This window comes from Enoplosus armatus, chromosome 2, assembly GCF_043641665.1.
Source record: "Enoplosus armatus isolate fEnoArm2 chromosome 2, fEnoArm2.hap1, whole genome shotgun sequence".
Classification (NCBI taxonomy): Eukaryota; Metazoa; Chordata; class Actinopteri; order Centrarchiformes; family Enoplosidae; genus Enoplosus; species Enoplosus armatus.
The window spans coordinates 11,819,941-11,847,781 of record NC_092181.1 but is presented as its reverse complement, the minus strand read 5'-3'; the positions used below and the strand labels follow the sequence as shown (position 1 = coordinate 11,847,781).

The window sequence follows — 27,841 nt, the reverse complement described above, 5'->3', positions numbered from 1 at the left end:
CACGCCTGAGCAGCTGGACCGCATGCCAGAGACAGAGACTAGGCTTCTTCCCCCGCAGCTGCGTGTTTTGTGAACAAAGTGTCGTCGAGCAGGACACAGCTGCTGCTGCTGACACGGACACAGAGAGAGACGAACCGAGCTCACCTACAGTGCCTGCAGCTGAAAACCAGGTGTGTGTTCTCGTTTGTTTCTGCAGGTGGAGAGAGAGCTGGGTGGTGTTGACTGTGTCCTGTGAGCTGCTGCGCGCTGACACTTTTAGATTTTAGTTTAAGAAAGATGAGAAGAAATCAATTTGGTTAAAATGTGGCGCACCTGGCCAGGTGTTCTGATCAGGGGGCACAGGGGAGCCCTTTAAACCCGCGCATGCTCAATTACCACCTCTGAATATTTGTATTTACATTATACGTTGTGCATTTTGAAGTTGATTAAACCTTCTGTTAGGACCTTTGCTGAGTCAAGACTGTTTGATAATTGTGACAGCTAACTGTCATATATCAGAAACACTAATAAACTGTTTTCTAAATTAAAAGTTAAATAAATACTCTTATGTTTAGTTAGTACCATAAAGACACAACTTCAGTTTTCTTTATTCACCAGGAAATGATAATATGTGCAGTGACAACAGCAGCAGCATATCAGGACAGGAAAAACAGGCCCATCCTGTGGTATGAAAATTCATGTTTTCATCTCCGGTATTCACTGTTTAGACTTTAGCTTATGCCTGTTGTATTTACCTAGTTTGGATCCTGCCATGTGATTTGTCTTTTTGTTTGTCTGGTGGCTTGCATGAGATGATCCTTTTTTTTTTTTTAACTTCTCTTTCATTAAACAAACTGAACACACCCTGCTGCTGTGTGTCTACCCTCAGGATACAAAAATTGGCATACAGTCACATAGAGGATTTGTCTTTGTGGTGAAGATGAGCAGTTATATCTGACATGAGTTGTTTGTTTTAGCTGGGGCATATTTCTACTTATGAAAATAGTTTGCTGGTCTTCCTCTTTTGGTGTCAGCCCGGATATTAAACAGCGCTGTCTGGAGCAATAAAAAGTCTCTCTCATCACCTTTTTTTAATATACATAAAGTTGAATACAAACATCTTTGTTGCCTTTGCCTTTTCTCCTCTTTTTTTTCCCACCTGTTTCACGTCTTCAGCATACAGAGCAGCTACATAACCCATCCTGCTCCGCCCTGAAACATCTTCTCATTGACTGAACTCGTTCTTTGACAAATCCCCAGCGTCAGTGCCACCACATTGTTGACCTCTTATCGGTCCCTCACCCCACCAGCCTCGTCTCTGCAGCCGGGCTGCAGGTGGCAGGGCTCGTGCCCTCCATGTTAGGTAAGAGCCACGGAGGCAGGGATAAAGAGGGGGATTGACTGGCAGCCAAGAACAGGAGATGCTGTTGAAAACGTGCACGATAAGACGCAAAGAAGACAAGAGACGTAGATTAAACAGGTCCATGCAGACAATACGAATGCTTCCGCAGGGAAAACTAAATCCAAAAGCTTGTGAGGTTAACAAGGTGAGGGGATCTGGACTGATTCTGTCTCCAGACATGTTGGTGGAAAATCCTTGTGGGAAAACTCTCCGGGTCAGATGCTAAGACTTGATTCTTCGTCCTGACCTCAGCAGAGGTTCGCGTGCTCTGGATTCGAATGATAGGAGTCGATACGGAAGGGTGGATGTAAAGATTGAAGTAGTTCATCTTGTCATTCTGAACCACAACGTGTCAAAATGTGCAGAGGCAAAGTTTGTGCAACTTCCTGAGGAAGTTAGTCCATGGATAGCTTTTAACAGTCGAGGTGCACACGCGTGAGAATGTCACAAGTTTTAGGCTTCGTGTTTAATGGTTTCGAGGCGTGAGCCTGACTATTAATGATGCATTCAGCCCCTCGTATGCTGACTGTAAATGCGTGATGCTGTCGGTCGTCTCTGTCCTCTGTGAATACTGCAGCTTTACACACTTTTGCAGGATTTTAGTGCTACATGATAAAACCAGAAGAAATGTCACTGTGTTCCTCCTCCACCTCCCCCACTGATCTTCAAGAGTCTGAGCACATAATGAACTTAAGAGGGACACAGATGACACCTTGTGCACTGATCCCTTTATCCCTCACTGTATAAACACACACACACACTATGTCTTTTATCTCTCTCCACACACACACACACACACACACACACCCTCGCATGCTCTATCCTCTCCCTGAGAGGAGGCAGCTGCTCTGAACTTCTGCTGTGCAAACATTCATATACAAACATTTATGAGCACTTATATAAATGACGCTGTCTTTGATTGAAAAGAGAAAACCTTGGTTTTAATTGATGTGAATTCTCTTTGTAGTTTCCTGAGGTGTCTTACGTCTTTTTTTAAAACGTTTTTCCTTCTCCAAACTGAGGCTCTAAGGCTGAGGCAAATTAGTATATTTATATTATAATATTTTGCAGTAGAAGGATGAAATGGACTTGACTTGTATAGGAATCCTTAAGAAATGAAGAGGAATGATATTCCTGTCTAAAAAATGTCCACACCTTAGTTTTACTTTTTAGAGGCTCGAACATTGTTTTTCTTCAAACGTCTGGAAACCGCTTGTCGCCCAGCTGCTGCTTCTTATTTCAGATGATGTCAATATTGTTTATTGTAATGCTGTTTATGCAGATGTATACGTTTGAGGCTCCGGTTTGGGCTAAATGCCATAAGATTGTTGTAATATTCACTTTTAAGTGCATTCTTTTTAAGTGTCCAGTTTATTTGGAGTTTTTACAGCCATTTATCTCATATTCTCTCTAATCTCTAGTCTCAAATTTTGTTTTTTATGTGAAATACTGGATAGTTCTTCTAACAATCCAAGGAGGGGACATTTACTGTTTGGCTGAGCTGCTCACAACTCATCTCAATTTGTTTTATTAGTTGAGTCAACTTGCAAGAAGACATTTTTTTATCCAAATTAAAAAAGGCTAATAGGAACCACCACCTTAGTCTCAACACAAACATGCTCCCGTTGATTGGAGTAATTTACTGACGCATATTAAATCCACAACTTCTAAGATCATTAAAAAGTAGCCTTTTTTCTTAGTAGAGATCAAGCTGCTCTTTGTAATGTTTACTTCAATATTCCTGAATTCATGTTATATTAATAATAATTTAGTTTTCTTTGAAACATAACGACTTAGTGCTGCATCTCCAAAGGGGATTATCCCGTAAACAATAACTGAGTCCATCATGACGTTTGGTGAAAGCAGAATGGAGGTAATGGATTTGATCTTTTTGAGGGTGTTTTCTTCTGACGAGGCATCGAGTCTCTCTCCAGGGTGTGGCTGGGAGAATAATGACATTTCTCTCTCTGCCCGGACTTGCTCCCGACATTCCTGCCTGCCTCTCTGACTGCAAAGCATCCCTCCGCCGACCTTTCACATAACTTGCACACTACTGGAGGCTTTAAATGCACAGAGCCCGTCTCGCTGTCCTCAAGCAGAACGATACGTAATAGCTGACCATTTGTTACCTGTGACGGAAATTGTGGCTCTAAAGAGAGAGTTGTGGATAATGAGGAGTGGGAGAAGGAGTCAGGAATTTGTGGAATTCTAGGTAATGAGCTGGTGAGGAAGGAATGTGGGTCAGACGGGGAATAAAGGATGGACAGGTAGAGGAAATGTGGAGAGTGAGAGTCGTACTGTGGAGCTCAGGTGGAAAGTGACTAATTGTTTTGTTTTGACCGTGTTGAGCCTCAGGAAATGAATACACCGGCAAGGACTGAAGTGAAACATGTTTGGATTGGTAATACTACAGAGAGTTTTTATCAATCTCCACATTTGTCTACGTTTAAGAGCTTTAGGTTTATAAGTCATAGAGTTAAGAGGTTGCATGCTCGTAATAATGCAGTGAAACAACAGCTGTCGAGGTGGTAATGTGCCCAAACTTGTGCTGTACCTCATGTTACCTCCTGACTGTATAGTACATTTCATCACCTTGCTTTAATGTCGGTGTACACACCTCAGTTAAATATTTATATGAAAAGTGATTATGCAAACTAAACACACACTCATCATCACACATGACACAAGTGACACTTTAAGTTGCATGACGAGCAGCAATAACGGAGGCTGCTGTAGTTTCAGGACACACAAAGTGTACTTTACTTCTTGCACAATGTTGCACGTTACATTGAAAGGTGTTTATAATTTTCCGTCTGTATGTAAATGGAGGGTGGGAAAAAGAGAACTATAGAGTTACACCTCTCTGACAAGACAACTTAAAAACTGGACACCACTCAAAGGTAATAACTCCACCAAGGCTACAGAGGCCTTTTAAATATTCATTTTATTATATTTTTAGGACAGAAATCTTAAAAAAAGAAATGTTTTTGGGGCGTTTTGCCTTTTTTAATTTGATTGCGAGAGAAATGACAGGAAGTGAGGAAAGAGAGGAGGGATGACATGCAACAAAGCCTGAGATTACTGTGTCGGTGTCTTAAACTGCCCTGGCCTCCAGGACGTCCCATGTTTTACGATTTTTTAATCTGAATTCTGATTCTTTTGCACCTCTTGTGGATTTGTTTATTCATAAAATGTTTGTAGGATCACTTGGAGTTGATGAGTTAAGGCAGTTTATGTCGAGGCTGGTCGGCCACACCTGTAAGAATTTGCCAACAAATTAAAGCAAAATAACAGAACTAGTGAATAACTTCTTTCTGCTTCATCTGAATATGTTGGGTGCTAAATTGGGAAACTGGGACTTTAATTTCTTTAGATCTTCTTTTGGGTTGTTTTTATTTTGTGGGTGTTTTTTGTTTCCTGCGTTTCGGTAATCCGCATCAGTTGATTGGGGAGGGGGCACTGTGATTTCAATGTTTTTATGGATTCATAAATGAATAATTGAGCCTTTGAACCCTTGTGAAGAATAAATTAAATCTGTTGGTGTGAAGTGAAAACCGGGACTGTTATAATGATGCATTGCAATGTTCAGGAGTTAAGATTTGTCTGGTCTCTTTGTAAAACTTAATATGGCATCTGAAGCCATCTCCACAGTAAGTATATATCAGTTATTTGAAATGTTTTGTTGCCTCTGAAGCCTTAATGCTAGCTCTCTCTTTGGAAGGTCGGGCTATTGTAAAAGTCTTCATGTTTGTTTAAAAGCTCTCTTGCTCTCTCTTGAAGCTACCATGACGGACGCAGACAAGTTCCTGTATGGGGACCGCAGTGGGGTGAACAACCCCATGGCCCAGGCCGACTGGGCCACCAAGAAGCTGGTGTGGATCCCCTCTGAGAAGCTGGGCTTCGAGGCCGGCTCCGTCAAGGAGGAGCAAGGAGAGGAGTGTGTGGTGGAGCTGGCGGACTCTGGCAAGAAGGTGACGGATGTGTTCATCTGTTAGCATTATGAACTGAAATGATTGTCTGAAAACAATGTCTCCACTATCTGCGTCTCGCTCAGGAAGCCCCTCTCACAGCTGTGTTCTCTCTATGAATCTCAGGTGAAAGTAAACAAGGATGATATTCAGAAGATGAACCCACCCAAGTTCAGTAAGGTGGAGGACATGGCGGAGCTCACCTGCCTGAACGAGGCCTCTGTGCTGCACAACCTGAAAGAGAGATACTACTCTGGACTCATCTACGTGAGTTTGGGTGGATGGATCCACGTGTTTATGTAGCGGCACCATGGATCTGTGTTTGCAGAGGATCTCGTGTTACAGATCTCCCTTCAGTATTGATGGTGTGCATCAACACTCCTCTCTGACAGTAACTCTCTCTCTTCTGTCTTACCCAGACGTACTCCGGCCTCTTCTGTGTGGTGGTCAACCCTTACAAGTACCTGCCCATCTACACTGAGGAGATCGTGAACATGTACAAGGGCAAGAAGAGACACGAGATGCCCCCTCACATCTACGCCATCACGGACACAGCCTACAGGAGCATGATGCAGGGTACCGCGGTTGCATCTTTGAAAGAATCTTTGAAGAAAAACAATGTTGACATGAGACATTATTTTCTGCAGTATATTTACAACACTCAGACTAGAAGTGTGTCCGCGCTGATATGTGCACACACACACACACACACATGGTTTTAGGCCTGTAACTAACGATTAGTTACACTTTCAATTAATAATGACATCATTTAAACTAAAACATATCAGAAAATAGTGAGTAATGTCCATCGTAATTTCCCAAAAGTCCAATGTGACCTTTTTTAAATTGCATTGTTTAAAACCTGAAGATTTTTAATTCATGGTGATGTAAACATATATCTTTTAGAGAATGTTATTAATGGCATTTATGCTTCATAGATATCGGATATTTAGTTGTCGATCAACAAAGATTTATCAACCAATCATTTCAGCGTTACATGGCTTTCACGCAACAGAAACTGTAGAGTTTAACATGTCGTATTATTCTCACTTCAGCTGCTTGTGTTTTTCTATTATGTCAACTTTATTTTTTTTTTCCTCTTTCTCGTCCTCTCAGATCGTGAGGACCAGTCCATCCTCTGCACGTAGGTTACTCTCTTGTCTTGGTATCTTCACAATAACTTAGTTTAGGAGAGTATGCAGTCTCTAGTGGTCAGATTCATACAGTGTCTATTGGTTGTAGGATAAGGTGACCAGGCGTCCTGGTTTGTCCAGGATTGTCCCAGTTTTAAGCTGGGTGTCCCGAGTCCCGATGGATATCTGTAAAACACTAAAATGTCCCGGTTTTCAACATTCACTACCAAATTGTCCTGGTTTTCACTACAATTAAAATAATAATTGCAATATCATACTTGTTTTCAGCGCTTGCATAGACGTTTATCTTGTTCTGTCCCACTCGTTACTACCTAACCCAATATAAAAGCACAAACAATGCACCGTGCGTCTGAAGTACTCGGCAACGAAAATGCTGCATTCAAGGCGTCCATTGTGTTGAAAGATGTACTCGGTAACTGTGCTAAGTGCTAAAATAAAAATGCCTGTTTTTGCACATTTTTGTTTGATCCTATTGATTTAAAGTCAAATTTCATTGAGCTACATTATATTTTGACAAAACAATCTCACCTGAAGCTTTATTTAGTTTCAGTTCTGGAGCTTTTGATCACGTCACATGATCTTTATCAGCAGATAGAGTTTGTCAGGTTGTTGGGCACTTGCAGCTTTTCTCACCCATGTTGTATAAAAAAATTTAGGTTCAAAGTTTGTTCTAGATCTTGGAAACATATTACTTGTTTTATATTTCTGTCTATGTTAAAAGACCTGCGTTGTCATGTGTTGCTTTTAATGCAGCAGGATCAGTACTGCCCCCGCCATGTTGTTCTATATACTGACCGCGGATGATTGATTCATATGATGTGTCTAAATCTTTCTATGTGCTGTGTGTTTTTCTACAGTGGGGAATCAGGAGCAGGGAAAACAGAAAACACCAAGAAAGTCATTCAGTATCTTGCCCATGTTGCCTCATCTTTCAAGTCCAAGAAAGACCAGGTCAGTAAAAACTTTTTCTTTTTCATTTCCTTCTTTCTTTCTGATTCTTTCCTGATGGTTCATCCGAAGATTTGGAAATACCACGATGGACACCCCCCCCCCCCCCCTTGTATTTTTCCTCTCCTCTGATTTTCTTTAGTATAGTCTACCTGAACGAGCTGTGTGGTGACTACTGCACATTCCTCCTTCAGGCCTCGACGTGTCTGCCTCACCTCTCTGACTTACACTGAAGCAGAACACAGAAGTGAATATGTGCGTGTGTGCGTGTGTGTGTTGATCTGTAGGTTGTTTCACAAGACTTTACATGAAATGTTTGATAAATATCTTCTTCATAATTCACTAGGTTGACACCAGGTTTCCTCTGCAGTTACGTAATTTGTGTGTTTGAAGTTGATATCAAATGTGTTGAACTCTCTCCTTTCTCACCTCTTCTCCAGGGCAGTGCAGTTTTGTCACATGTGAGTTCATCCATACGCATGGTGTCTGACTGTTTGCACATCCACTACTCTACTAACGGGAAACATTTTATTGTCTTTGTCTGGGTTTTCAAGGAAATGCATTCAAATCTACTTAAATATAGCCTGAAATATGCTTCATTTTCTTGCAAAGAGTTGGACAAGAAGATCGATACCACTCTCATGTCTGTACGTTAAATATGAAACTGAAGCCAGTAGCATAAAGACTAGATATGGGGGGGCAACATTAGCTAGCTAGGCTCTGTCCAAAGCAACAACCCCCCCCTCCAGCACTTCTAAAGCTCACAAATTAACACGTCATGTCTCGTTTGTTTAAATCAGTACAAAAACCAAACAGTGTAATAAACCATGCCTTGATATTTTTACATTTTGGTTTTCACTACAACAGATAGAAGAAAGATAAGAAGATTTACCCCTCACAAGTTTTAGATATGAGTTGAATAGTTTCTTTTAAAATACAAAAACAAGTTTTCCATGTTTAATAAAGAGTCTGGTGTGGGTTCAGAGGATGAAGAGATACGTCTGCGGTAACAATTATTTCCGTGGCGGCAGTGAACTGCTCAGCGACGCAGCAGAGCAGTGAAGCAGTAACCTTATCTGAGGTTATTCTCACACATGCTGAAATACACCTTTAGTGTTTGTGCCTGAGGTGAAAGTATCCCACTCCACCCAGCAGCTATTTTTTTTCCCTCAATCTGGTCAGTCTTGATTTTGTCTTTGTTATGTAGTAGTTAGTAGCTTGTTTGAGGTGAAATACACTCCTGCATTTCCTCTGGGGGATCTTGGTTAACCGGCCTGTGTGCTTCTTGTGTTCTCCTGTTTGTGCCTGCATGGACAGGGATGGTCTTACAGGGTTTTTGTGCTTGAGTGGGCTTGCTGTGCTGCGGGAATGTGTGTTGGAATGTGCAGGATTCTCGTGCGTGTGTGTGTGTGTGTGTGCGTGCGTGTGTGTGTGCGAGAGAGAGAGAGAGCGAGATTCGGCAATGATAACATCCCCTGAGGTCATTCTTATGAATATGCAGCCTGAAATCTTTTGAATGCGTCATTGCACATAGAAAGAAATTAAAGATCTGCAGCGCTGCAAGAAAATGCATGATTTTAAAGTTGCGCTTGCTTGACTGACGTCCAGCTTGGTCATGATGAAGAGTCTGTAGTTTGCTCTGACACTGTGTCGTCTCTGTCAGGGGGAACTGGAGAAACAGCTGCTGCAAGCAAACCCCATCCTGGAGGCCTTCGGCAATGCAAAGACTGTCAAGAACGACAACTCCTCAAGATTTGTAAGAATGACTTGAAGCACCTAAAACGTTATTTCAATTCCCTACATTTTTTTCTAGATAATATAAAATTAATGTCTAAGAAGCATACGTTTAAAGCCCCGCCCAGAAAAACACACATATACAGAAATCTTTCATATGAAATTAACTTTTTGGACTTGTAGTGAGAAGCTGATTGAGCTTCTTTTTTTTTTAAATGTATTCAACCTTTCAAACACCAGTTTTACTAGTTTTAGTGCTGCATTACAAAATTAGTTGCTTTGTTTTCTCTTGTAGGGAAAATTCATCAGGATCAACTTTGACGTCAATGGGTACATCGTTGGAGCCAACATTGAAACTTGCATCCTTTTTTAAAGATATGTTACTTTCTAAATGATTATGTACAGAGCTGGATTAACCTGCTCGGTGGCCCCCAGCACATTTTTTTCAAAGGGTGACAGAAACCAGTCAGAAGTCCCTGTAATACTGCGCTGCACCAGGTTTGCTTATTCAGCAAAGTCATTTAAGGATATTTATCATGTAAGCTTAATATCAACTGACATATTATAAGTAGTTTCTGACACAGGCCCCCTCTATAAGACAGGGCCACAAGGTTGAGTAAAAATGCAGGTGCTGGTGGAACCTCAGGCCCTGTACATTTCAGTTTTTAATTGTCCTTTAATGGTGGTCACATTACCACAAAGACAACCTGGAGTTTTCAGGTCTGCTGGTTGTCCAGCCTTGTGTCTGCACTACATTTTAAAGATGCTGTTTGTCCTGCTGTATTGGCTTTTGCATTTGTTTGTCCTTGACCGAAATGTTACCAGATCTGCTGGAGAAGTCTCGGGCCGTCCGACAAGCTAAAGAGGAGAGGAGCTTCCATGTCTTCTACTACATGCTGACAGGAGCAGGGGACAAGCTGCGCTGTGAGACATTTTATTACAGCATCAAACTAGGCTACGTGAAAGAAGTGAAATAAATGTGGCTTCTTGATAGCTGAACGTGACTTGCAGTTCAAGAACCAATACACTTATCAAGCAACTTATTGAGAAACACAGGAAGTAACTGATTTAATCCACTAATATTGAAAATTCAGCTTCTCATTTCTTTTTCAGTTATTAGTGTCTGCAGTACAATAGTGCGGAAGTTTAGCTTGAGCTTAGAAGGTCCATGAAAAGCTGTCTCAGTTTAACAAGTCTTCTCTCCTCTTTTTCACTCTCTAGCCGAGTTGTGTCTGGAGGATTACAGCAAGTACAGTTTCCTGTCCAATGGAAACGTGACGATTCCTGGTCAGCAGGACAAGGACTTGTTCACTGAGACCATGGATGCCTTTCAGATCATGAGCATCCCAGAGGAGGAAAGAATTGGTACCTATGATCTTTTTTTTTTTACTTGTTTATAAGACTGTGAGTTTCTGACCTCGAGTAACTATGGAGCAGTCTTTGTTTGCACATGCAGCCACTAATCAACCGGTGGTGATAACACACAAACATATGATAATAATATAATGCGCCAGCAAAGACAGAGAAGAAGACTGCAAACTGGTAAACATGGACATAAAAACGTGTCAACACGTTTAGAGCTCCAGGAATCACACAATGCATTTTGGTGAGAGACTGTAATTTTGGGCAGTATTGTCATATGACAAGAAAAACATAAAAACCAGCAATCTAATTTTTGCTCATCAAAAAAGTTGCAGATAAACTTCCTAATTTTACATTGACAAATCGATAAATCAACATTGTTGCAGCTCTACTTTAATAAAATGGTATTTATTTTGAACAACTTACGTGAATGTAAAACAGCATGAGAGGTGTAACATTTTTCTTAATCTGTCAACTCTCAAGGAGTGTGCTTTGAAATATCTTATTTTACATGAATTTTCCAGGGGTGTTTTGGGGTGAGATTATGGGTAGTATGTATGGGGGGACACATATTATTGATCATGTGATTCTTTGCTCTGCAACTCACAGTGACCTCTTCTGTGTGTTTGTCAGGTCTGTTGAAGGTGGTGTCGGCCGTGCTGCAGTTGGGGAACATGACGTTCAAGAAGGAGCGTCACTCTGACCAGGCCTCCATGCCTGACGACACCGGTACACACATTTCACACAGGCACACCATCATTGTCGTCATCATTTCCTCTGCGCATGCTGTCTGTCTCATCCATTTGCTCAAACCTTCCCAACAACCTTCAATATGACCCCCATGTTTCACCCCCAGCTGCCCAGAAAGTGTGTCACCTGCTGAGCATCAATGTGACCGACTTCACACGAGCCATCCTGTCTCCCAGAATCAAGGTTGGCATAGCAACCAATACATGAAAGAGCCACATAGTTTGTGATGCAAATTTCTACCTTTTTTTTGCTTGTCATTTGATGTCTTGTCTGGACATTGAGAGACATTTTTGACCCTTTTTTCCCCACTTCTTTTGTTGTCTATTTGTGAACCAGTCTCCATGTAATGTTCATTTTAGTATTGGAGGATGACATTGGAGTATTTCTTTGTGCAGGTTGGCAGGGACTATGTCCAGAAGGCCCAGACCCAGGAGCAGGCTGAGTTTGCTGTCCAGGCTTTAGCCAAAGCCTCTTACGAGAGGATGTTCCGCTGGCTGGTGTTGAGGATCAATAAGGCCCTGGACAAGACCAAGAGACAAGGAGCCTCCTTCATTGGCATCCTTGATATCGCTGGATTCGAGATCTTTGAGGTGAGGTTTTCAGGGCTCGACAGATTGGCTATGATTGTTATGCATTGTAACTCTAGTTCTATGATCAGACAGCACCCTGATGGGGCCACTCAGTGTGTTTATGTCAGCAAAACAAGAGTCTGTTTAATGCTGTGCATCCTGTAGTGGTGTCAGTTCAATTAGATCAGAAGAGGCGGCTTCAAATCACAATCAAGAAGTGAATGCGTAATGCCCAGTTCCTCATAAAAATGAATCCGCAGGTCCAATCAGGCAAAATAGTTAAAAGCACCTGTAGGGTTGTACTGTGTTGGTCGGGTCTTTAACGAAGTCCCTGTACTGTAAGACTTTGGAGAAACCCTGACACACACAACAGGTTAAACCTGATGAACAGGCAGCTGCTGCTCATGTTTCTCTCTTATTAGTGATGAGAGGAAAATTGTAGCAATAGTAACAGCAGTTAAACAGTTTTTAGTACAACAAGGGGGGGGTGAGGAAGTATAGTTGCCACAGCTGATGTTTCCATGATGACGATGATGCCAAAGGAAGATTTGAGCTGTGCTGTCCTTCCAAAAGTCTGTATGACCAGAATGATCTGGGGCTGGTTTGACAAAGATAGATTTAAGATGCAGTCAAGTAATAGTCAGACTTCAGATACAGATAGATGTCAAAATTCAGACGCTGAACAAACCTGTCTTGTTCTGAGGAGTTTGCTCTTACTCTTCAATAAACTTTCCACGCAATGGTTTCACATTCTTCCACAGATCAACAGGTGGCAGTAATGCACCAAGAAATGCAGCAATGTGCTATCAAAGGCAGGGAAGAAAGAGACCGCCTGTTAGTAAACATGGATGTACACAATGCAGGATTTAGAATACTTACTAAGTTGAGTAACACTCAATGTAAATATAACTTTTGTTTACAAGAACTCCACATGGCACCTTAAGTGGGATTAATTTGCTTTTCTGGGTAAATTGAGACTTTTTTCAAAGTTTAAAAAACATGGAGCAACCAAACCACTCAGCTCTGCTCACGCTCAGTCAGAAAACGCTTGTCCTCTGGGAAAATTCAACTGTTCAACAACGAAGACATTTCTGTGAAAAATACGACTAACAAGACAACTGGCCTAAAACTACAGATCAGTCTAAAGTAGCAATAGTAAATAACCAGCCCCCCTATGGATAACCGTAAATACTGTATATTCATTTTAGGGCTGCAACTAGTGATTCTTTTCATTATCAATTTTTATTGATTAGTCATTTGGTCTATAAAATATCAAAAAATAGTCCTTGTGTGATCTGACTGACAGATTCAGTTTACAAACATGGAAAATAAAGAAAAACATTTGAGAAGCAAGTGTGTTTTTGCAATACACAATTACTGGATTTTATATTTAAAAAGATTTGCAGATTAATCTTCTGTCCATCGAGTGATGGTTTCTGTAATTCTCTCCTGCAGCTGAATTCATTTGAGCAGATGTGCATCAACTACACCAACGAGAAGCTGCAGCAGCTCTTCAACCACACCATGTTCGTCCTGGAGCAGGAGGAGTACCAGAGGGAGGGCATCGAGTGGAGCTTCATCGACTTTGGCCTCGACCTGCAGCCCTGCATCGACCTCATTGAAAAACCTGTATGTTGCCTCCCACTCATAATTCCTCGACAAGACTCGATACTAACAACACCGACGGTGTCTGTTTCTGGAGTAACACTTTACTGCGTTTTCTGCAGCAAACAGTTGTGTAAAACAAGTCGAGGTGTGTAACTGCACACGGTTCCTTTTGAACTGCAGACTGATGTGTGTTTGTCCTGTTGTTTTTTTCCCTCCGTTGGTCACAGGCCGGTCCTCCAGGCATCCTGGCTCTGCTGGATGAAGAGTGCTGGTTCCCCAAAGCCACAGACAAGAGCTTTGTGGAGAAGGTGGTTCAGGAGCAGGGAACGCACCCCAAGTTCCAGAAGCCCAAGAAACTCAAGGACGACGTTGATTTCTGCATTATGCACTATGCTGGAAAGGTCACTGACGATAACTTAATACATAACTTAAACATATCGAACATGTACAATTACAGTTAGACATGACTTTCCACCCAAAGAAGCACGCAAAGTTCTTGCTTTTCCTCTTGACAATCTAAGTCAGTTAAGACGAGACAGGCTGTATATATTCCTACAGAAGGTATATGAGTGACATTATTAGCACAGTATTATCAGCAAAGAATACTTAAAGTATCTAAAGGAAACAGCACTCATTATACAAGAGTGATATATTGTTAGTGTATTATTATTATTGATGCATTAACATAAATGTAGTATTTTGATGTTGTAGTTGGTGGAGGGGAAACTAATTCGAGTTGATTTATATACTGTTGGGTAGTTTGATCTATATATGGAGTCATTCTATTAGTTGATCATACTTTTATTTATATGCAATTTAACTAGTAATTATATCTGTCATAAATGTAGTGGAGTAAAAGTATAAAGTAGCATAAAATTGAAATACTCAAGTAGAGTACAGGTAGCTGACAATTGAGTGAACGTCCATCGTTGCTTTGGACTGCTAGATGGCTGCAAAGTAACAACATGGTCCGCTGGCTAAAAGTGTACAAAGTTTGGCTCATACATTGAATTTGTAACTTAAGTCAACGTCATAACTGCTTGCACTGTGCTTCAGAATGAGGTGGGGCACCACAGCGTTAATTTAAAGTGACAATGGTTTAGTGGTTACCTTTTATCATTCGATCATTATACATGTTGCTCTCCTCTGGTGCAGGTGGACTACAAAGCAGACGAGTGGCTGCTGAAAAACATGGATCCTCTGAATGAGTGCGTGGCCACTTTGCTCAACCAATCTACAGACAAGTTTACCGCTGACCTGTGGAGAGACAGTAAGTGGTGTAGCTGAATTTACCCAAAACCTTGTAATTCTCACTGCTGTATGTAAATGTAATTGGAGGCATTTCCAACTTGGTACTGACAGTGTGAAGGAATTTAACAGTATCTTTGGCATGATTTTTCTACACACCGGTCTACCAAGTGTGCATTAGACAACAGTAAATTTCTCACCTTAAAATAACCTTCAATTAACTGCCAGTAAAATTTAAATGCTGAAATGAACAAACGGCAGAAGAATCGCACAATGGCAGTTTTTAAATATTAGTAAGGCCTTCTGGTTTCTTGTCAAAAGAGCTGCAGTCAGGGTAGCAGAGTAGTTATTTGTTATCTACATGTAAAAGATGTAACAAACAAACATATTTTCATAATGAGAAATAATGATGGATTTTGTTCCCAGTGGACCGTATTGTTGGCCTGGATAAGGTGGCAGGAATGTCGGACTCCATGCACGGTGCGTTCAAAACCCGTAAGGGCATGTTCCGCACTGTGGGCCAGCTATACAAGGAGCAGCTGGGTAACCTCATGGCCACGCTCAGGAACACCAACCCTAACTTTGTTCGCTGCATCATCCCCAACCACGAGAAGAAGGTACAGAGCAAACAACACTCTGCTCTGAAGCTGTTGCAGAAACTGATGCATGCGTGCTGTCGTACAAGTGAAGGAACATTTAAATATAACAAACTACTAATGTGCTCTGGCACACTGCTACATGTATAAGACACAAGTTTAACTAACAAAGAAGAAAAGAGTGAGAGATTTACGAGCCTTGAATGCTTTGCCAAAAAAAGTCAACAACAAAACATTAATAGACAATTATCAGATTTTTCCATTACAAACAATAAAGAAACAGAACACACAAACCAAACAGCTCTTTAAAGGTGTTTTATGGATTTGTTTCTTCAGGCAGGTAAACTGGAGCCTCACCTGGTTCTGGACCAGCTGAGGTGTAACGGAGTCCTAGAGGGGATTCGTATCTGCAGACAGGGCTTCCCCAACCGCATCGTCTTCCAGGAGTTCAGACAGAGGTGACAAACATCAGCAGATGTATCTGCAAAATTGTGAAGCTCTTTCTTCTTTTTTTTTTTCAATACATTTTTAGAAAGAGACTTAAGTACGTCAAGACCAACTCCATTAAAATATGTTTTTTTTTTCTTTCACGTTATCCCCCCCTTTATAAAGTAATCATCCTCCCACCAGAGCTTTTTCTGACACACATTTATATTTTACCCACTCAAAAACAGATCATTCACAGCCAGTCTGCCGACATGAGACTTATAATCCACAACAGTGAATGTACCTGAAACTATAAAAGCAAGTTGTTAAAAAAGTGGCATGTTTAATTATAAAAATGTAATTGTAATTGTGCTCGTCTGTCTCTCAGGTATGAAATCCTTACTCCAAATTCCATCCCAAAGGGCTTTATGGACGGCAAGCAAGCCTGCGTGCTCATGGTAAGAACAATAAATCAAATTTAGAAGTAAGCAGTTCAAAAAAATGTCTTCTCCATCTGAAGTCTCTTTTAAGACTCGTCCCTGAGTCACTTCTGTCCTCTTCATGTCAGATCAAAGCTCTGGAGCTGGACCCAAACCTGTTCCGCATCGGTCAGAGTAAAGTGTTCTTCAGAGCCGGAGTCCTGGCCCACCTGGAGGAGGAGAGGGACATGAAGATCACTGATGTGATCATCAGCTTCCAGGCCTGGTGCAGAGGATATGTGGCCCGCAAGTATGAAAGATTCACTTGATCCATAACATTGCACATATTTTGTGTACGTCAGATTTAGTCTTTTACTGCGATTGAATAATAAATAACATGCATGATGAGAAACAAAATGGCAAATATGTTATTTACATTTTTTGCTCCAGAGCTTTTGCCAAGAGACAGCAGCAGCTGACCGCCATGAAAGTCATCCAGAGGAACTGTGCTGCTTACCTCAAACTCAGGAACTGGCAGTGGTGGAGGCTTTTCACCAAGGTAAGACATTAAAGAAGGCTTTTTATCATTGTTGTTGGACAACCCAATAATAGGACAGCGGTAGTTAAACCATGCTAGTGTCATGGTTAATATTAGAACTATCAAAATATATGAATAAGAATAAATGGCACCCTGTTTTTACTTGTTTTGGCATTTAAACATAAATTCAGTCCTGTTCTGAATTACTTGCTCAGCAGACTTTAAAACAAGTTTATAAACTTATTATTACAATATTTTGAATCAGGAACAAAGCTGAGCAGTGGCAGCTAAATGTTGCTGCCTGTCTGACAACATATTCATATCTTCAATATTTTAAAACAAAAAAAGGTCCGTAATATCTAAAAGCACATTAATAAGGGAACTATTAAGCTACTCATTTATGTGTATAGACTAATTAATCTTTTAATGATTATCTGAATTTGGAGTTTCCTCCATGTTGTCATGGTGCCGGCAGCTGCAGCCACAGGTGTGTGTGTAAAAGGATATGGAGACATTGTGTCTCTTCCCATTTTGTTTTTAATTATTGGTGACAGTTTGATGATGCTGCAAAAGGTAGAACTACACGCAACACAGCAATTTTTCAACATTTTTGGATCACCAAGTTAAGTCTCAAGTCAACTCAAGCCTTCAGGCATAGCAGACAAGTCCGAGTCGAGTTGCAAGGCAACTCTGTTCCTACATGGGTCCAAATCTAAAGTCTGTAGCTCTGGGTGTAGATTTGTAGATTTTTGAGTACATACCTTGATGTTATTTGTGAGAAATTGACGTCTCAATCGGGCGCCTGTACAGCACTCATCTTTTATTGCACTGCTGTAATGATAATTACAAAAATGTGAAATAAATACATTTTACTCTGTTTCTTGTGAGCATGCCATTTCATCCACCCCAAGAAAGTCCAAACATCACCATTAGTTTTACATTCATTTTTACTTCTTCTTCCAGGTGAAGCCTCTGCTGCAAGTGACTCGGCAGGAGGAGGAGATGGTGGCCAAGGAGGAGGAGCTGATAAAGGTGAAGGAGAGACAACAGCAGGCTGAGGAGCAGCTCAAAGAATATGAGACCAAGCAGCAACAGGTAAGAGTCTTAATGAAGTCAGCTTAATCTACAGTTTATTTTAAATCCGTGAAAGTGGATGGATTTATTTATAGATCTGATCTTCTTACATAGCTGCGATGTAATTTTCCCGTCTCACTTTGACTCTGACTCCCCTCTGCTAGCTGAATGCAGAGAAGCTGGCTCTTCAGGAGCAGCTGCAGGCAGAGACGGAGCTCTGTGCGGAGGCTGAGGAGATGAGATCCCGTCTGGCCACCAGGAAGCAGGAGCTGGAGGAGATCCTGCATGACCTGGAGTCTCGCCTGGAGGAGGAGGAAGAGAGGGTCACCCAGATGCACACGGAGAGAAAGAAGATGCAGCAGAACATCACGGTCAGTAAAATCCTGTGGGATACAGAATGTGAGATGTTTTAAGATGTGCATTAACTTTTGCAAATTGTTTGCGTTGTTCATCCAGGACCTGGAGCAGCAGCTGGACGAGGAGGAAGCAGCCAGACAGAAGCTTCAGATGGAGAAGGTCACCATGGACGCCAAGCTGAAGAAGATGGAGGAGGACATCATGGTGCTGGATGACCAGAACAACAAGCTCAACAAGGTCTCCATAAAAATACAATCCAGCCAATGTTCCAGTGACAAAAAAAGTGCAGCGTGAATAAAACAGAGCCATTACACCTGAGACAACAATTAATCTTAATTTCTTGGATTTTATATCCTCAGGAGAAGAAACAGATGGAGGAGAGGATCTCAGAGTTCACCACCAACTTGGCCGAGGAGGAAGAGAAGTCCAAAAGTTTGCAGAAGCTCAAGAATAAACACGAAGCCATGATCACAGATTTGGAAGGCAAGTATTGTTTACATTATTGTTATTGTTTTTGTTTTGTTGACATCCTGAATAACATACTAGTGTGGTTCATAATGAATTATGTCAATATCATTTTTTTTTCTTCATTGATTGAAATCAAATTTTAGTAGTTTTTTTTGTTGGTCTTTTTTTAAGCATTACTATCCCTTTTTATGGAGCATGTCATGGTAAGAAACTGTTTGCACAATTTAGTAATTGATGCTCTTGAATTACTAGTGTGAGTTCCCAATTTAATATTGTTTTTTGGCGTGAGATACCCACTTCCACGCTCTGTTTCTTGCTCTCACGCTGCCCAAACAAATCTCAGTGACATATGAACATAATCTGACATAATAAATAAGATTTATTAAATTGTAGAGCAAAGTGAAAGAGGCTAAACTCCATAAACACTGCTAAATCAAGAGTGTATTATATAAAGTATAATTCATGCTCACAAATAATGTTGTTGGGGGTTTTTTTCCCTCCATGACACCTCCAAACTTTTTGAGTGCTTTAATGTGTTGTGGTATTTTAACTTATGAAAATAATTACACGTTACACAAATTACTAAATAACAAATGCGGGTTTTTCTGTCTTCTCACTCACAGATCGTCTAAGAAAAGAGGAGAAAGTGCGTCAGGAGTTGGAGAAGAACCGTCGTAAACTTGAGGGAGACTCCACTGAGCTCCATGACCAGATTGCAGACCTGCAGGCCCAGATCGCTGAACTCCGAGCTCAGCTGGCTAAGAAGGAGGAGGAGCTCCACGCTGCACTGGCCAGGTTTAAAACACATTTAAAAAGATTAAAATTAAAAAATGTGATGATTGTGATGACTGACCTAGAGTCATAATCGTATATGTATCTCATCCCTCCTCTTTATCTCACCTCCAGGATCGAGGAAGAGGCTGCAGCCAAGAACTCGGCCCAGAAGAAGATCAGGGAGCTGGAGGCTCAGATCTCTGAGCTGCAGGAGGATCTGGAGCTGGAGAGACAGGCGCGTTCCAAGGCTGAGAAACACCGCAGGGACCTGGGAGAAGAGCTGGAGGCCCTGAAGACTGAGCTGGAGGACACTTTGGACTCCACTGCAGCACAGCAGGAGCTGAGGTAACAGTCAAGCTTATGTAGTCTTGTGGGTTTTTTTTGTTTTTTTTGGAAAAATACTTAATTGTGAATTACTTAAGAGACAGAATCTTGTGTTGACATGAGGTACAGGGAAGCCCTACACTGAAATCAACTGTAGCCACACTAGCAGCCCTGCTGGAAAGTCTGACTTGTTGGAGGTGCTAAATGACATGACATCAAAGTCAATAAGATTCATCCTCAGGGGAAATGTCTGCACTAAATTTCACGGCAATCCATCTATAGTTGTTGAGATACTCGAACACTTTGGTCAATCTGTTCATCTTTGGTCCAAAGCGTCTGTGAGGAAGGCTTTGAGGGAAACACGATATATGCAAAGATTTGTTTCTCTTCTGTTCTCTTCTCACATCTCGTTCTTTGTTCATTCAGGTCCAAGCGTGAGACGGAGGTCGCCCATCTGAAGAAGAATCTGGATGAAGAGGCCAAGATCCACGAGCAGCAGATGGCTGACATGAGACAAAAACACAATCAGGCATTCGACGAGCTCAATGAGCAGTTGGAACAGGCCAAAAGGGTAAAGGAGTGGTCAGAAGAGAAAGATGCCAATGCTTAACAAACCTCTGAATAAACACCAGTAACATGCGTCATGTGTGTCGCTCCTGCAGAACAAGGCGTCGGTGGAGAAAGCCAAGCAGGCCCTGGATAGTGAGTGGAACGAGGTGCAGATCGAGATGAAGACTCTGACACAAAGCAAAGCGGAGTCTGAACACCGTCGCAAGAAGGCCGAATCCCAGGTTCAAGAATTACAGGTCAAATACGGAGAAAATGAACGTCAGAAGCAGGAGATGACCGACAAGATGGCCAAGATGCAGGTACAGTGTGGACGGAGTAGGTGGTTGAAAGGAGGAAAGTGTGTGATGATGATTTAAATTGTGTCTGATTCATTTTCTTTCTATCTGGAGTCTAGACAGAGCTAGACAACGTAAACAACCTGCTGAGTCAAGCGGAGGGCAAGAACATCAAATCCAGCAAAGACCTTTCTTCTACAGAGTCTCAGCTGCAGGATACACAGGTACATAGAGAACTACCATTTAATACTTCTTCTTTTTGATGTCTAATGCACTCTCATCTGTCTGTCTTCTATTCTCAAATAAAGCTGAAACAAGTAGTTGAATAAGGCTTTTCTCTGTTTTATTACACTGTAAATTTAATATCTTTGGGGGGAAAAAAACAAGTGTCTGAATATGTCATATTTACAGAATTGTGAGGCGCATGTTTCACATTTTGTTGACCAAACGATTAATTGAGAAAATAATCTGTGGGCTTTTTGCAGCTAATCTCTTACTGTACCTATTTAATCTGGGATACAATTGTTTTTGGATTGATGATGGACATTTAAGTATCTAAGCAACACAGTATCGGCAACATGTTACTTTCTTTGAACTCTTGGAGCCCAACTTTGCATTTTGAGTCATAACTCAGTCAAATACACAGACTTGATACACGTATTTGTAGATACAGTGCGACTCACACTTTCCAAGGACATCAATATCTCCAGTGTCTGTAAATCTGCTAAGATATCATGAAAAAAGATGCTCCTTATGACCTGAGATCTTGCCTGATAATTATCACCTTTGAACGTTTTCTTCACTATTAAAAGTCATATAGTGGTAGTTTCTGTACACTAATGGTGACACTGCCAGTAACTGCCAATAACTAGTTCAGCATTACTTTTCATTCAGTGAAAACTGAGCAAAAAAGCCTCAAGTTCAAAGGGTTTTTCTCAAGTTGTTTTTTTTTTAATCCTTTTCTAAAATGCAGGAGTTGCTCCAAGAGGAGACTCGTCAGAAGCTGTCCCTCTCCACCCGCCTGAGGCAGCTGGAGGACGAGCAGAACAGCCTGCGGGAGATGCTGGAGGAAGAGGAGGAGAGCAAGAAGAACATGGAGAAGCAGGTCTCCGCTCTGCAGGCCCAGGTCGGTCCGAAGCCCTTATCTTTGTTTCACATTTCACATCAACAGTTATTAAAACTGAGTTCTCAGATCTGTCTGATTCAAGAGAGTTGATTTTAGAGGTCAGTAATAATAACTTTACGTATGTAGTATTTATAGGCACGCTAGTGGCGTAGCTCTAGGGATGGCAATGCCAGTCTGTCGGTCGGTCTGTCCACCACTTTGGTCCAGACATATTAGATATTTGGACCACTATTGGATGGATTGAGATTAAATTTGGTGCAGATATTTAAGTTCCCTAGAGGTTCAATTCTAATAACTTTGGCGAACCTCTGACTTTTCCTCTAGCGCCACCAGCAGGTCAAAGTTTTCAGTCGTCTCAATATATTTTACTGAATAAAGTAGACCATCCAACTTGCCCACATTTCATTCTTGTCTTTCTAATTCCCCTCTTTTTTTTTTTTTTCTTTTATGTCTTCAGCTGACAGAGATGAAGAAGAAGCTGGAACAGGAGGTCTCGTCCCTGGATATGGCAGAGGAGGGACGCAAGCGAAGCCTGCGGGAGTTGGACAGCGTGACGCAGCAGCTGGAGGAGAAGACCGCAGCCTACGACAAACTGGACAAGACAAAAACCCGTTTACAGCAGGAGCTGGATGACCTCATAGTGGATCAGGACCACTTGAGGCAGATCGTCTCCAACCTGGAGAGGAAGCAGAAGAAGTTTGACCAGGTATCATGTCAACAGTGACAAAGACATATATTGCACTAGAAGGCTGCTTATGTTTCTTTTGACAGGTTGAGATTTTGTTAAACTGTCTTAAACAAAAAAAAAAGAAAAGAATCAGAATCAAATATAAGATATCAACACTTTTTGTAGCATCCAAGATTGATTTCTCAAACAATCTTTAATCTGTTCATTTCACCAGTGTGACCCTTTCCCGGTCTCTCCCTTCCCCTAGATGCTGGCCGAGGAGAAAACAATTTCTACTCAGTATGCGGAGGAGCGCGACAAGGCAGAGGCTGAGGCCAGGGAGAAGGAAACGCGAGCACTGACACTGGCCCGCGATTTGGAGACCGTGACGGACCTGAAAGATGAGTTGGACCGGGCCAATAAGCTGCTTAAAGCTGAGATGGAAGACTTGGTCTCCTCCAAGGACGATGTCGGCAAGAGTGTAAGAGACAACACGGAGAGCTGCAATGAGATGTGCTGTGTCTGGATTAGAATGGACGTTGGTTTTGCTGAAAAAGTCAACCCTGGAAACATTTTATTATGCTTTATAGAAACAATAAAGATTGCATTATTGCTCTCAGCAGAACACTGAATGTGTACCAACGCAACCTGCTTGTCCACAGGTTCATGAGCTGGAGAGGTCAAAGCGTGCCATGGATCAGCAGCTGGAGGAGATGAGAGTTCAGCTGGAGGAGCTGGAGGACGAGCTGCAGGCCACAGAGGACGCCAAACTGCGTCTGGAGGTCAACATGCAGGCCATGAAGGCCCAGTTTGACCGAGACCTGCAGGCCAGAGATGAGCAGGGAGAGGAGAGGAGGAAGCAGCTGGTTAAACAGGTACAAGACACAAACCTAAAATGTCTGGAGATGTTTTTTTCACAAACCATTTCAGGCTTGTAGATTAAATTATATTTTCACAATTGCTGAAGTAAATGCTGAATTATGGTTTGACTAAATATCCTTTTGCTGTCCTTCAGGTGCGTGAGATGGAGGTCGAGCTGGAAGATGAACGCAGGCAGCGTAGTCAGGCGCTCTCATCCAAGAAGAAACTGGAGTTGGACCTGGCAGAACTCGAGCTCCAGATCGATGCTGCCAACAAGGGCCGCGACGAGGCCCTCAAACAGCTGAAAAAACTCCAGGTAAAATAGGCAGGCATGCACACACCACACAAGCAAAAGTGTTGCCAAAGACTGGTTTGGCTGGGTCATCCATAACTCAATCAATAGTTTGACTGGGAAATGGATATGAATAAAAAACAAATACTGGAGCCTTGTATCACTTCCAAATTAGTTGACAGGTCTTTATAATACACAGACTAACACTAGAAAACAACTTACTGCAAGTTATGTTAATGTTTTCTGATGCTATTTACATGTTTGTTGGCTATGATAAATTGTCAAACACATAAAATTAGTTTTCATCTATAATCCAAACTGTTCAGTTATGTATGGGAACATACCAGTAATTTTAGAAAATTCGTCCTTTTAAGCACCCGCCTCTTCAGGAGTGAGTTAGGCACTCTTGTTGACTATTAATGACAAAAGTGGTCATCGTGGTCACATGCGTTGATTGGAAAAGCCCTCACAATGGTGGGTGTCTAACTTCAGTACTGCTGTCTGCATGTGCGCTCTCCAGGCCCACATGAAAGAGCTGATGAGAGAGCTGGACGAGCTGCGTTTGTCCAGAGAGGAAGCCGTCAACGGGGCCAAGGAGACCGAGAAGAAGCTCAAGGCCATGGAGGCAGACGTCCTGCACTTCCAGGAGGTATGAAAGTAAAAATGGAAAATAACAACTCAAAACTGGATGTGGAGACAAAGTACCTGGTGTGGACAATTTCTTAGTGTCATAGACCATGTAACATGAGGTATGTTACATGGAATATTAAAGGATGGTGTCACTGGTATACCATCGTTTTAAGTCGTTTTTTGTTAAGACCAAGTCCAATGTATGTCATTAACTCAAATTGCCTCCTTGTTTACAGCGAACTGTCCCAGCAGCCCCTGTAGTATCAGGCTTTAAATCTTAATATGCACTTAATATTCTATGTCTTCTGCTTCCTCCAGGATCTGGCCACTGCAGAGAGACTCAAGAGACAAGTTCAGTCGGAGAGAGATGAGCTCCAGGACGAGATCAACAGCAGCAACAGCAAGAAGTATGAGCCAAACAATAACAGCCAGTTTTCACATGAACTTAAGTTGCACCCACAAATACATACAAATATGCAACCATTACAACTTAGAAATTGTATATTAAAGCTTGGTTCCTCTGCATATCTACATGTACACGTTGTAATGTGGAACTATATAGTATGTACTTATTTAAAAATGCAAGGTCAGTGTACACAGTTAAAGGAAATCTACAAGTTTGTTTCTGTTCATTAACCATCACTCCTCTTCCTCACTTGTTGTTGCCAGTTCTCTGCTGGCAGATGAGAAGAGGAGGCTGGAGGGTCGTATCACCCAGCTGGAGGAGGAGCTGGAGGAAGAGCAGCTCAACACTGAGATGGTCAACGATCGTCTGAAGAGAAGCACACTGCAGGTAAAGACACACGGTACCCCACACATGTTGATTAACAGCTGATCATTTTACCTTTTTTATTTGCAATCAGGAGAAAACATTTTGTGTTCAGTGGAAAGGAAGGAATGTTTTTATATATCTGGCATCTGTAATAACAATTTGGAATAAACAGAAATACACTTAAGTTCGTTGGAAAGAAAAGAAACCTTATTTTTATCTGGACAAAAACCTCAGAAAAAAAACTTGTTAGGTGAACTGTGAGGTTTGCAGTGAAGAAACAACACCGCAATGAGCACCAAAGATGAAGAAAATGTGAAAAAAAAGATCACTACTTCAGGATACGCTGTACTTTAACAATACCATTCTGACATTAGACTGAGCAGCTGACCACAGAGCTGGCTGCAGAGCGCAGCTCCTCCCAGCGGCTGGAGGGGGCTCGCTCCCAGCTGGATCGCCAGAACAAGGAGCTGAAACTGAAGCTGCAGGAGCTCGAGGGAACCATCAAGTCCAAGTACAAGTCCTCCATCACCACCCTGGAGGCCAAGATCGCTCAGCTGGAGGAACAGCTCGATATAGAATCAAAGTGAGTGCCAGTGCAATGGACACTTTGATAAATATTGTGGTCAGTCGGTGAACCAGTCAAAAACAATTTGGATGGTGTTTCAAACAAAAACAGAACTTTTTGGACCAGTCATGACCAGTCCATTTCTTACGAATCCCTAGATCCTAAAGGTTTCAGTAATTCTGTCTGTGTGTCCCTGATTCAGTACAGAAAGATGGATAGAGAGTTAATAAATACATCTAAAGTACAAAAAAAAGTTGCCAGAGTCCCGAGACTGTGTACTGATTCCTCACTGCATTCGATTTTCTTTTCATTTCAGGGAGCGTCAGCAGGCCTCCAGGCTGGCCAGGCGGACAGAGAAGAAGCTGAAAGAGGTGCTGCTACAGGTTGATGACGAGAGGCGCAACACGGAGCAATACAAAGACCAGGTAAGCCTCATCACTAATCTCCTTTTACTTTTAATTTCCATATTGTTAAAGCGAGACGAGAGGAGTCTTACAATGTAGTTTGATCCTCGCAGACTGCTTGTGTTGTTTTTGTCACTATGTGAACCGTCTCTCTGCAGGTGGAGAAGACGAACAGCCGAATGCGTCAGCTGAAGCGTCAGCTAGAGGAGGCAGAGGAGGAGGTGACGCGAGCCAACGCCTACCGCAGGAAGCTGCAGAGGGAGCTGGATGATGCCGCCGAGTCAGCAGACGCAATGAACCGTGAAGTCAGCACTCTGAAGAGCAAGCTCAGGTAGAGGCTTCCAAAGGGTCTTCCTCTCTAGATAAAGGGCAACTACATTCATTTTACACTTGAAGATTAGTTTACTTGTCGTGAGAGTGTAACTCAAGCGCCTGTGGGTGTGGGTGGGTGTGGTTAGAAGTAAGTGATCTTACCGGACCTCATGTCTTCATTAGCTGCAACTAGCATAACACACCCGAATCACCGACTGCTCTATTGGAGTGCAGTGCTAAATGGGTGGACTTCCCTAGTAAGTTGCTAAATAGGAAGAGTAGGATCCAGGGTTTTTGGAGTGTGACCTATTCTAGGATTAAATGTCAGGATATCTCTGCCTCTGCTGTTTTGACTTTAACAATTATTTAAAATCTGTAGCATGGACGTCCCCCAACTTTAGGGACTTCAATTTTGATTATACACTCAATTATGGTCTTTAATACTGTATGCCTCATCTTTTCTACTTGTGTGCAGTATTTGTGCAGCACCTGACCGTGTTTGAACCGTTAATTTGTTTGTTTTAAAGACGTGGGGACTTGCCTTTCAATATGCGGCGTACCCTGAATCGCTCTGGCCTGGACAGTGATGAGGATGCGGAAGCGCAGCCTGAGGCATCTGAGCCTGCAGCTGAGTGACCGGAGGAGAGCCAAGAGGGAAATATTATATTGACCACAGTCCACATGCAGATATAGTAAAATATTAACCATGCAAGCTATCAAGTAAGACTTTTTCTGAGAGGATTTAGCCTTGTATTCCCCTTGACAATCATCTCATAGCCTTACTGTTGCTTTCCATATAACGCATTTATATTTGGCCAAATAATTGTGAACATCTCCGTGAATGTGAGTGGTGTTTTTCTACAAAGCTTTCACACATACTTTTCTACTCAATGGGTATATTATATCATAAAATATTGCTCTTGTAACAAGCCATTGCCAATGAAATTGCCATTTCATTTTATTTGTGCTTGAGGTATATGTGCTGTTACTGTACCATTTTTGGGGGAAACACTGGACATTTTATGCTTGTTTTGCACACAAATATGGGTCTTTTTTTTGGGGAGTTTTGATGCAGTTACAAACTTTGCTAGTGTCAGTATAAATCTGTGCATCTGTACTGTATGTTTTTCCTCTCACTGTGTTATCCTGTCATGTTTTTACCTCAACCAATTTTGCACAATGCCAACACACAAGAATGGAAATTGTTCAGTTCATCAGAGGTGGTGTAGTCCAGAAATACAGCAATGTTGGTGAAAAAATTGAATGATAGCTTGGTTGATGTATCACTTCTCACTGGTTTTACACTTTATTGATTGTTGGTGGTGGGTCATCATGTAGTAGCTCTCACTGTACTATGCTTTGCACAGCAGGGGGGTGGGGGTCTATTGGCACATTAGCCTCTGAATGTTTTGCTAGAGTTGAGTCCTGCACATTTTAGATTAAGTATGATACCCTATCACTGTATTATCAAACAAATTACATGACATATTGATGCCAATATTTGAAGGCTATTCTATATTTTATCAAATGCCTTAATGCAATAAATTGACCAAATATCAAATGCATTTGACCTTCCTCATTCTCGTGAGTAAACTCAATTTTAAAAGTTGTAGTTATCATTCCTCCTGTCCATATGGCTGTGAAAACAACCTTCCTAAAGTCATTTTGA

General features: G+C 41.7%; 1 protein-coding gene across 2 annotated transcripts; it reads left to right on the top strand.

Annotated features, from left to right (window-relative positions):
* On the top strand, nt 1-27,747 carry LOC139292218 (myosin-9-like). Of its 2 annotated transcripts, XM_070914449.1 has the most exons (43): nt 1-170; nt 5,162-5,352; nt 5,476-5,616; nt 5,769-5,925; nt 6,466-6,493; nt 7,361-7,454; nt 7,892-7,912; nt 9,115-9,207; nt 9,481-9,541; nt 10,008-10,109; nt 10,407-10,550; nt 11,181-11,276; nt 11,404-11,480; nt 11,693-11,887; nt 13,322-13,495; nt 13,702-13,875; nt 14,630-14,744; nt 15,149-15,339; nt 15,655-15,776; nt 16,133-16,202; nt 16,313-16,473; nt 16,614-16,722; nt 17,665-17,796; nt 17,940-18,146; nt 18,232-18,369; nt 18,492-18,615; nt 19,224-19,395; nt 19,507-19,719; nt 20,125-20,269; nt 20,361-20,567; nt 20,663-20,767; nt 21,517-21,669; nt 22,127-22,375; nt 22,605-22,817; nt 22,999-23,211; nt 23,352-23,513; nt 24,010-24,138; nt 24,438-24,526; nt 24,789-24,912; nt 25,266-25,474; nt 25,773-25,881; nt 26,019-26,191; nt 26,700-27,747. In XM_070914449.1, exons 2-43 carry the CDS (start codon nt 5,167-5,169, stop codon nt 26,806-26,808), a joined length of 5,886 nt encoding a protein of 1,961 aa, XP_070770550.1. In that variant the 5' UTR covers nt 1-170; nt 5,162-5,166; the 3' UTR covers nt 26,809-27,747. The 2 variants fall into 2 exon arrangements, with proteins under 2 accessions (XP_070770550.1, XP_070770561.1); XM_070914460.1 differs by lacking the exons at nt 1-170; nt 7,892-7,912 and having other exon boundaries at nt 5,155-5,352; nt 9,481-9,544; nt 10,011-10,109.
* The last annotated feature ends 94 nt before the right edge of the window (nt 27,748-27,841 follow it).